Here is an 11,729-nt window from a genome sequence, read left to right on the forward strand (position 1 = left end):
GCGGTAAGCCTAGTGACGTAAGCAGCGTTTTTCCCGTTTACGTCATGGAAAATTTTCATTCATAAAACATTCTAGCCAAAACTAATTTTTCGATAATGAGGCATTTTCAAACCGATATAACGGTCGACCTCGAGTTTTCCCGATGTGGCCAATGAGTTGAGAATTTTTTTCTCACTATTATGCACATACCATGAACTTTTAAAGAAAATCGTTAGAGCCGTTTTCGAAATAAAATTTATATATATATATAAATATAAATATATATACATACATACATACATACATACATACAAGAATTGCTCGCTTAAGAGTATAGGATTACATGTTATGAAGGAATACGTATGTCTCTAGAATCATACATCATGTGTTGATACTGCTATTTATACATTATGTGTTGATACTGTTGATACTGCTATTTATACATCATGTGTTGATACTGTTGATACTGCTATTTATACATCATGTGTTGATACAGTTGATACTGCTATTTATACATCATGTGTTGATACTGTTGATACTGCTATTTATACATCATGTGTTGATACTGTTGATACTGCTATTCATACATCATGTGTTGATACTGTTGATACTGCTATTTATACATCATGTGTTGATACTGTTGATACTGCTATTTATACATCATGTGTTGATACTGTTGATACTGCTATTCACACATCATGTGTTGATACTGTTGATACAGCTATTTATACATCATGTGTTGATACTGTTCATACTGCTATTTATACATCATGTGTTGATACTGTTGATACTGCTATTCATACATCATGTGTTGATACTGTTGATACTGCTATTTATACATCATGTGTTGATACTGTTGATACTGCTATTCACACATCATGTGTTGATACTGTTGATACTGCTATTTATACATCATGTGTTGATACTGTTGATACTGCTATTTATACATCATGTGTTGATACTGTTGATACTGCTATTCATACATCATGTGTTGATACTGTTGATACTGCTATTTATACATCATGTGTTGATACTGTTGATACTGCTATTCATACATCATGTGTTGATACTGTTGATACTGCTATTTATACATCATGTGTTGATACTGTTGATACTGCTATTCATACATCATGTGTTGATACTGTTGATACTGCTATTTATACATCATGTGTTGATACTGTTGATACTGCTATTTATACATCATGTGTTGATACTGTTGATACTGCTATTTATACATCATGTGTTGATACTGTTGATACTGCTATTTATACATCATGTCATTGTCTTTTGTTTACGTCAATCGCAGAACAAGGATAACTAATCAGCAATATCCTTGGCTTTTATGTATTATACATGCTTTTATCAACTCACTCTGTCTGTCTGTCTGTCTGGTACAAATATTGTACACGTTATTTCTCCCATTTCCCATTCTCGGATCAAGTTGAAACTTTGTACAATTAGTCAATGTCGATGACAACACATGATTCAATACATATGACCACATATTTTATAAATTAGTCCTAATTAAAAAGATATAAAATTTGACATAGAGACTGAACTAGTTAAATGGAGAGAAGTATTGCGTAGAGAGTTAGGTCTTTTACTAAAAATTTGAAACTAAGAAAAGATAACAAAAACATTTTCAACTTTTATCAGAACTGGTTTAGCTCAAAGGCTAGCCTGTCGGCCTTTCATCTTGAAGGCTCTAGAATTCATGTTCAAATTCAGACTTGGAAACTATTTTCAAATTGCTTTTGAAAAGGTAGTAGGGAAACATTCTCCCAGATACCCCCTTCTCTTCTTTCTCTCCCCCCCCCCCCCCAAGAAAAACAACAACATTACATAAAAACAATAAGTGGTCAACAAAATTTATTGGATCATATGAACATCTCATAGAAATAGAGGCTTATAAATAAAACGTATCTTATCTTATAAGATACAGACGTTACTTCATAAAACAAGAAATGTTTTTATCTTTAATTGCATTTCCTTTATTGAAGACTACAAAGCAAAAACAACTAACACTAGCCTAAATTAAAAAAAAAAAACAAATCTGTAAAACTAGGCTCGTAAAAAGAGATTCATGAGTTTCTTTAGTTCACTCTTTGTTGAAAAAGTCAAAGGTCATATCCTCGACTGGGCTTGTTTAGTAGTATTTTAACCTTGCCAACTTTTCTAATAAAATGTTAACATGTAATATTTATATTTGTTTTTGTTAAGGTCCACCACAGTGTCCGATTAACTTAACATCAGAAGAACTGGCTGACGGTATGATCAGACTGACCTGGTTACCATTTAGTCCTACTGAAGGAACATCCGGACATACATTTGACATTTTTCAAGCTGATCCAACAGGCGACATAAAACTCGCCACAGTCTCGAACCAGAACGAAGAGTTGACATCTTACAATGTCACTGGACTAACCAGCAACAGAAACTATAGTTTTTATTTGCACGTAAAGAGTGATCAGTTCGTGACAGAGTGCAGTCACTTGGTTACTTGGATAGCAATAAAAGGTATGTCTTGTTAGTTAGTAAAGTTTCCCCTTTCAGACCTTGTGGTCTGTAGGGCAGATGATGTAAAGGTCATCTGTTTCTGTGGCCCCACGGTTAACTATGGTGTTAACGAGTCGGAGTCCGCCCTGCTGTACCTGAAATAAGTTGGGGAAAAGTAAAGGCAGTTGGTCGTTGTGCTGGCCACATGATACCCTCTTTGACCGTGGGCCACAGAGACTGATAACCCTTACATCATCTGCCCTAGATATTGCGGGGCCCTATGCGAAACGGATTGCGCGGGGCCCTATCTGGGTTGTGATAAGGATAATAAGTGAGAATTAAGATTTTGTATTAGAAAATAAATTCGTCTTTGCAATTTATTTATAGTTTACTAAGTACAAAATCACGGTCAAATTAACTTTACGAGCCATCTACAGTAGATAGTAGTTTTCCATCAAAAAGCTGATGAACATTTAGATCTGCCTTTTAGATTTACTATCGACTCGCAATATCGCTTTTGTCTTTTTTTTTAAGAGGTCGAGATAGATTTAGATTTATATTTGTATGCCAGCGACTATTAAAGTAAATAAAATATTTGAACTTCTTGTTTTGGTTCAAATTCGTCTTATTAATATATTTTTACCAGATTTTTACTAAATGAAAGCTGGCAATGCTTTTTTTTTAAATCTCGAGTATAATTGGCATTTCCATTTAATGACACCCCGAAATGATAATTTTGTATGTTTTAAGGAGATTCACATCAGTTTTCAGATGATTTTAATAATTTCAGGAGATTTTCATGACTTTTTCGTATACTTTAGAATTTCATGAGAATTCCAAGAAACCCTTTAATAATAAGTTAAAATCGTTTAATTTAATAATTTACACCTAGAATTCGCGCGGGGGCCAATGAAAGCGCGGGGCCCTCTGCGGCCGCATATGTTGCAGTGGCCTAAGACCGGCCGTGCCCGTCGATCAAAAGGTCTGAAAAGAACTAACTTAATGTTGGTACCGATAAATCAAAGGTCTCCGGTTTAAATTGTGTAAATACTTTTTTTTTTCAATGTATGCAATAGAAAACAAAGAGACTATTCCAAAGATTCATTGACTCTACAAGAAATGTCAAGAACTGTCGCACAACGCTTGCCAATCTTACCAGCATGTATGGCAGCGGTTCTCAACCTTTTAAGCTCAACGATCCCTTTTTACAATCCCTCACTTTGAGGCGACCCCCACCCTCAAACACACACAGCAATAGAAGAAAAGACAAAAACAATCCATATTTTCGAGCGTCTTAGGCGACCCCTGGCAAATCGTAAATCGACTCCCAAAGGGGTCGCGACCCACAGGTTGAGAACCCTTGATCTATGGGGTATAGCTGGAACTCTACTTTAAAACAATATTTTAATTTAACCCTTTCTCTCCGTAATTATTTACCACATTCTGGTGAAATCAACGTTGGTACCGTCAGTTAGGAGAGAAGGAGCTCATAGTTGCGCCAAAAAGAAAAATTATCAGTGTGTTTGTACTTTTAAAATGTTCTTTGTTTACAGTTGTAGGCCTACAGACTATTTTTTAAAAGCTTATAACAATTCATTCCGTCTGTCTGTCTCGTAACAGGTTTGTGCAGATATTTCTCCCACACACGATCTCGGATCGAACTGAAATTTTCCACAAATATTTACTGTAATGAACAAAACCAGAAAGCTGGTTAAATAGTTGGTAATTAATCACTTTATCTTGAATCAAACAAGGGAACTAAATTTTCTTTGACAAATATGCTGGTATATGTTGAATTAGTCCCCTTGATGAGACTTGCGGACGAATCTTGAGCCCTCGAATTTATATTTTTTATGCATTTAAAAAGCAATCGCGGTCACATTAGCACAGATGCCCTGATGTTACACCCCTCACTTTTACAAGTTATAGCGACATAGTGTATTTAGAAAGCTAAAAGCATGAAATTGTGCTAAACAAATCAATTGTTCACAATATTTCTTTGCGCCGATTTATTATTGTTAGTCTAGATCTTTAACAAATTTAATAACATGACTTATCAAAACTAATTGATAGAATTACTCTCAATGTTAGCTATGTTTAAAAAAATACGTGTATGTTTATCTTTCTGTTTACTATACAATAATTTAATTTTCTGTGTTTTAATTCAGGAGCAGTTAGACACCTTTCAGATGGTCAAGCATCAAAAACTAACATTGTGATCTATATAATACCCATTGTACTTGTTGTGATTATTCTGGTCATTTGTGTGGTCATCACTGTCTTGGTCAGAAAAAGAAAAAATCACAATAAGATAAATGACAAACTTATTGGTAAGTATCGCAAGAATTAGTTTAGTTTTTTTTTTTTAAATTGATTCATTATTTAGGTACAACAGAAAATTGTGTCAAGTTTCAACTGGAACCGAGGATGGGTGTTTTATTGAAACAACAGAGGCAGCAGATAGCCGATACAGTTTAGGATCATCCATCCATGCTATTACAATTAAATGGCATGAGTGATCCTAACTAATTCTAAGTATTCTTCTAATCTTATCTTACATAATACAGCCGTTACTTCAAAAAAGAAGATGATTACGTCCCACGCGTCATGCATTCAGTCATGTATATTAACCAGTGACCTAAATTCTGCCAAGTCACTGGTTTCCCTGGCTAGCTCAGGCAACCCATTCCATGCTCTAATAGCACTAGGGAAGAAGGAGTATTTGTACAAATTTGTCCTAGCATATGGGATGAGGAATGTGCCTTTATCTTTGTGTCTTTCAGAGTATTTTATTAAATTTTGTTTTTGTATTTGAAGATTATGGTTCAGTGTTTTATGTATAATTGCTACTTTACTTTTGAGTCTTCTATCCTGAAGGCTTTCTAAATTTACTAATTTTACTAAAGGTGTTACTCTAGTCAAATGTGAATATTCATTTGTTATGAGTCTCGCTGCTCTATTTTGTGTCTGTTCCAGTTTCTTTATGTTTTCTTGAGTTGAGGGGTCCCAAACGAGGATGCATATTCTATTATTGGCCTAACTAAGGTTAAATAACATTTTAGTTTTATGTTCATATTTGATTTATAGAAATTTCTTTTAATAAACCCTTATGCTTTGCATTTTTAAAAAGTTTTTTTTTTAAATTATTTTCTTATAAACCTATCAGATCAGAAAGAATTAGAATACTTTTGTGGGATGGAGACAATATCTCCTCAAAATTCCAATCAAAGAAACAGCTATATTGGTAATGGAGCAGAAGGTAAGGGGTTTTAAAATAATTGCATGAAATAAATTATAGCATCTTGAGTAGAAATAAATAGTATTCATGTCACGGCCTGGTTCTTGTTATAGGACAGATGACGCGAATGTCTCTGTGTGTTGTAGATACCTCTTCTGGTACTACTATAATGTTTTTCTTAACTAAATACTCTCTCACACGCACTAGATTTCCAGGTGCGTGAGGACACTAACATACTGAACTCTCCAACCACAACATTCAGAATTATTAATAGACTCACTGGTAGCAGACATGGTTTTTATTACATAAAATATAAATGAAATAATTCACAATAGATATTGGCGCCTTCAGCCATCCGAAATTACATATCCACAAGAAATATATCCTGAATACAAATCAATTATAATAACTTCAATACTTATACATTACGCTACTATCAAAGATATCCATAACACCCCTCTCTCTACAAGAGTCCAAGATCAACTGTCCTGTTCACCTCGTGGTCAGCTCCCGAGCAGACAAAATCCCGTGCTAACTGCACAGAATAGTTAAGTGACTACTAGTCACCAAATGTTGCAAGGGTTCTAAAACTGATATATGACAATTCATATAAGACAGACTCTATATTATCAATTCCATATTTTTTAAAGATTTAAAATTGTTTTCCAATGTCACATCCTGGCTTCCTGCTCGTGCGTTATTCACGCTTGACTCGATGGTCCCGCGTTCAACCCAGCCTGTTGTCATTCCCGGTCGTCCCGCGCGAGGTTTGGGCTAGGTAGCAGATTAGCTACATCTCTGAAGGAGAAACTGAAACATGTACAACATTTCACAATTAAAAGCAAACAAACAACAAAGCCAAATGCCAATAGGAATGATTAATTTAGTTGTAACGGTCATTTGTATTTGAGTGCTTGATGAGAAGATGTCTTGTTGTTTCCATTCCGGAGATTCAAATGAGAACTATTTATTCAATTAACGAAGATTTTTCGACAATAAACAATTGTAAGACCAATTTCCTTAGGACAATAAAGGTTATTATTATGTTAGAAATGAACGAGTAGTCATTCTCTGGCGCTGCCAGGGTCGAGTTTCGCTAAAGAGAAACAAAATTCATCGTAGTCCCTTTAACAGTTTCCACTGAGGAATTTTCTGGTGATGTGGCAGGTCTGCAGCAGTACCGCCCTCTGACAGGCAACGAAGATATTCCTAGGAATGTTAAGGGCCTTGAAGGTGTCTGTGAGGTCAGTTGTTATTATCCCCTCGGTTGATATAACAATGGGGTATATTGTTATTTTGGCTACAACATTCTGCTCTGTAAGGTTTAGATTAGGGTATAATTTGTTAAATTCCAGGGAGAGTTTTTGCCTATAACCTGGGAGAGGTTTATCATCACAAATGTTTACACGGAAGAACGATTTGATAACGTCTATATTCATTTCTCTCGTCCATTTGATCCTTTTGGCTCCTCTTGTTCTACCACCAACAGCACCTCTCAATTGTGTGGGGTGCGAGTCAGGGAGTAGACCGACCTCTTGTGTTTGGTCATGAGGTTGTGAATTACCCTCAGTAGACACTCGACTCATTTGTGAATAATATTTACCGCCTAATTTATTTCATATTCATCGCTGTCCTGGAAGAAGCAATGGGTCCGTTCTATTTCCTCAAAATTCAAAAATGAAGATAAAAAAATGATCGTGCGTTAACTAGTTTATTTTGATCTACTGTCTCAGTAAACAAGCTTTTTAGATCTAGGTCTAGTAATCATGGAAGTGACGCAGCGAAAATGGCGTCCCTAGCCTAGGATAAGAAGTGATCTTAAAACTAAGAAAGTTTTCAAACCCAATGCATAAAAACATTCTAAATATATGCAGACCTACAACCATGTAGCAGTACTTCAGTATTTGTCAAGTCTAGAGTACAAATACTTCCTTGATCTCGCTAAAAAGTGCACTGAGTCAGAGAGAAGGAAAACACGCCATAGCTTCCGGCGGCCATTATTATTATTATTATTATTATTATTATTATTATTATTATTATTATTATCATTAATGAAAAGCTTTAATTCTTGAACTATGAATCACTTGAATAAAATATACACACTGTACAATTTAATTCATAATTCGCTTAGGCTCATAACTACAACTGACTTTTTCCGTCCATACAAAAACTTGTTATCTCCCTCAAACTGTATTTAGCAACAACCCGTCGACGATCAACCTTGACGTTGCTTTGGAAATGGTAGCAGAAATCTAAAAATAAACATAGTGCACCAGCTGCTTTATGCTACGTGACATTATTATTCATAGCAGTCATATACTGAAGTGAACTAATCTGAACCCTGCACTTAGGTTATTTAGTCAGTAGTCACTAGGGAAAGGAGTTAACAGCCAGTCAGTACTCTAGCCGACAGTGAACTTAGACTTGTCAGTGTATTTTAGTCATGTTTTATTAGCCAAAGTCTTAAGTTAAGTTATAGAACTAAAGTGAGTCAGTACTTATAATTAAAACACATTTTTTGTTCTTTGATGGTGCTAATTGATTCTAAGATTCATCTTGAGGATATTTTAATAATGTGGAGATGCGATTTATTCATATCCTAATAAATATGTATGTCTCCAAGACAAGAACTTTTAAAGTCATTTACAGTTATATTTCTTTAAGTCGAGTCCAATGATAATTATCCTGACCAAATCACATTGAATCCCCTACATAAATCAAAGACACAAAAACCGACGCGGTGACATCTGACAATGATTTAGGTATATCATAATTTCATTCTATAAAATTGTAGGTTAACCGCAGTTTTCTTGTTAGATAATATATATATCTATACTTTTCATTTTACAAAAGCTCATATTAACTCACCCAATCTGTCTGGTCAAAAGTTTGCACACGTAATTTTGTTCCACACCCAATTTAAATCCCGCACCCAAGCTAAAATTGTGCACAATTATTACTTTTTTACCTAAAAAGAATTTAAAAAAAAAAACAACAGTAAATTACCTATCGATAATTAATTAGTTGTAAAAATGTTTGTTTGTAAAATGTTTTACATGTTTCGGATGTTCTTTCAGAGTTGAAGATAGTTTACTTCCTAGTCCAAACCTCCTGCAGGACGACGGGGGATGGGAGCGGGCAGGGTTTGAACCCTCGACAGTCCAGCGCGCAAACCGCACGACCAGTTTCTTAGAAACTTCGGACTAGGGAAAGATTGTACTTGGCATATGTTGTGGTATACGCTGAATTAGTCCAACTTATAGATCGTCGTCTGAGTCTTAGTGAACTCAACATGAAAAATAAAACAAGACTATAGAAATAATAGATAACTGAACAATCTTCCATAATCATAGGCTATCCACTAGCAGAGTGGTTCACGTGTGGGCCTGAGAAGGCTTGAGCCATGAGTTCAAATTCTGGTCATCCCATCCTTTTTTTTTTTAAATAAATGCTTTAAAAAAAATATTACTCTAGATCTATTACAAATTTAATCGCGTGACTAAGTCTTGTTAATTGATAAAACTGTATTTAACATAACCTTTGTTTATGTTTTTCCTGTTACTTATTCGAAGTTGTATTATTTTACCAACAAAATATTTTCTCTCCCCCCCCCCTCCCCTCTCCAGTGTCGCTGTATTCAACTGAAGCTGCTGAAAATATTTACAACAATGTCCTGGAGCACAAAGCTCAACAGGGCGCCAAAGTTTTAAAACCGGCACGAAAGTCTGGCTCATCGGTGGAGTTTAATGATGTTTCCATGGCGACTGGAGATCATCAAGCTCAGACTTTGCCTCTTGGGAAAACGCTGGTCACGTGGGACAATGAGAAGGAAGATGCCAACGTCTATGCGAATGTAAGAACTCGGTTGATACTGTTAGTGATGTTGTTTTCGACATGCCTTTCATGAATTTTATTTTTGTATACATTTTGTATAAGAATGATGTTTCAAAAGTATGAGCTGTGGATGTTTGGGAAGGCAATGGAGTGGGCAGAGGAAAAGATGGGGGAGAGAAGGAGAGAAAGAAAGCGAGAATATATAAATCATTATTCTCTTCTTATCTTATAAAATACAGACGTTACCCCCCCCCCCCCCCCAAAAAAAAAAAAAAGATGTTACGTCCTAGTCATCCATATTAACCAATGACTTAAACTCAGCCAAGTCACTGGTTTTCCTGGCTGGCTCAGGCAACCCATTCCATGCTCTAATAGCACTAGGGAAGAAGAAGTATTTGTACTAATTTGTCCCAGCATATGGAATGAGGAATGTGCCTTTATCTTTGTGTCTTTCCGAGTCTTTGTGTGTTCCATTGTTATTTTTAGCTGTACTTGGTGAGCATTTGTAGTTTAACTGCCTTTTGCGTCAAAACAAATAAAAATTGATAAAAATGTTGGTGTGCCAGTGTGTGTGTGTTTCATTTACCAAATGTTTTTCTTTGTGTAAGGCATTCGTGACAGAATTTTTAAAAAAGTAAAAAAAAAATATTATAAATCATAAAATTTACTTTTGTAAAGAGAAATTATAAATTTAGTTTACAAAAATGTTTATAATACGACAATCAGTTTCCTTGCTTAAAAGTATTTTAAAAAAAAGAAGAAATGAAAGGGGCAGTACTTGTACCTAGCATGCTTACCAATGACAGAAAAAGTTTGTTATAAAATAAAGAACAAAAATTAACAAAGCCTGATAGCCCTACTTTATGGAGCAGAGACCTGGAGAAACACCTTTAAGACCAGAAATTCTGAATCGCGCCACGATTCGGAAGCAAATGTCAACCAGATGAGCAGGGCGTATGAACAGTTGGAGAGACTAGCCCAGAACTAAGACGCACGGAGAAAGCTGGTTGGTGGACTTTGCTCCAGACGAGACCACAAGCAGAGATGAGATAAATAAAGCTTGTCCTTTTAAATCCTTCTGTTAAATATTATTTCTATCCCCACATAACATCGTATAGTATTGATTAGCTGTCTCATCAAATATAAGGGTCATTGCTGCAAAATCTTATGCCACATTGTACCTAAATAAAATATTATAATTTGCATCAATTTAATTTCCAGACACTAGACGACACTTCAGAACAAGGCCAAGAACTTAAAGACCACAGAAAAGAAACAGCCATGCCTTCAAATGACGATGAAATCCCAAACCTAGAACTGGACAAGCAAAACGTTAATCCTAATGAAGACTTTCGGACAGTCAGTGCTGAGGGGCTGGTCTACGTCAGCGTAGAAATCAGCAGAAGCGGCCCCCAGATTGTAGGTGAAAACCCCAAAGTTACAGAGAAGTTGGACAAGAATCTGACAAAGGGTAAAAAGAAGACACAGATAACAAAAGAAGTCAAACCAACTTATGAAGCTGTGGAGTACAGCAGTCTAGACTATCTGGCTACATCAGTGGCAGCAACTGAAGATGGTGTGAGCGACTTAACAGATACTAATGATCAATAATAAACAAACACTTATAAATAAACTTTTCATACTGTATGCCCATATTTATTCAGGAAACGTATATTCAATGAAGATTCTTTATGTAATAAAAAGATTTGAATATTGTATTTAATAATATATGTAATTAGATTATTATTAAACAGAGATGATATGTAATGTAGATATTATGTAATGATAATAAATACATGCAGTTACATATCATACACAACACACGTGAATATCTTAAATCCTTTTCTATAAATAGACATATATGTATGTCCGGTTCCCTATTATGGACCTCTTGACTAAGGAAAGGCTTTTATCCATGGCCAGGGTGAGGCATCAGCCAGAGACGGCCAGAGTGTGGTAAAACTGCATATTAAACATAGGCAAACTAGGCAGCCGCCAAGGGCCTCCAATCGGTGAGGGCCTCGCATAGGCCTAAAAACTAAAAAAAAAAAATTCTAGAAAATAAAATAGCGTAACTTGAATCAAATATCATATACAACAAAGCTCTGTTATTCTACGTCTGCTAGATTAGCTCTAAGTGTTTACCTTGACCTTCACAACGTTTACCATGACGTTTCAAGTT

The 11,729-nt window shown here is 35.4% G+C and overlaps 1 protein-coding gene across 1 annotated transcript; it reads left to right on the forward strand.

Annotated features, from left to right (window-relative positions):
• Nucleotides 1-2,249: 2,249 nt before the first annotated feature.
• Nucleotides 2,250-11,376, forward strand: LOC106058099 (uncharacterized). The gene is made up of 5 exons (XM_056009691.1): nucleotides 2,250-2,496; nucleotides 4,644-4,805; nucleotides 5,642-5,734; nucleotides 9,340-9,566; nucleotides 10,769-11,376. The coding sequence occupies exons 1-5, from the start codon at nucleotides 2,250-2,252 to the stop codon at nucleotides 11,156-11,158; spliced, it is 1,119 nt and encodes a 372-aa protein (XP_055865666.1). The 3' UTR covers nucleotides 11,159-11,376.
• Nucleotides 11,377-11,729: the final 353 nt, after the last annotated feature.

This window comes from Biomphalaria glabrata, chromosome 14, assembly GCF_947242115.1.
Source record: "Biomphalaria glabrata chromosome 14, xgBioGlab47.1, whole genome shotgun sequence".
Classification (NCBI taxonomy): Eukaryota; Metazoa; Mollusca; class Gastropoda; family Planorbidae; genus Biomphalaria; species Biomphalaria glabrata.

Bases quoted from the DNA above. Each gene is read 5' to 3' on its own strand.
- LOC106058099 (XM_056009691.1), top strand. From the start codon at position 2,250: ATGATCAGACTGACCTGGTTACCATTTAGTCCTACTGAAGGAACATCC. The intron at 4,806-5,641 runs GTAAGTATCGCA...TAAACCTATCAG, and splicing joins GATAAATGACAAACTTATTG to ATCAGAAAGAATTAGAATAC. The intron at 9,567-10,768 runs GTAAGAACTCGG...TTTAATTTCCAG, and splicing joins ATGCCAACGTCTATGCGAAT to ACACTAGACGACACTTCAGA.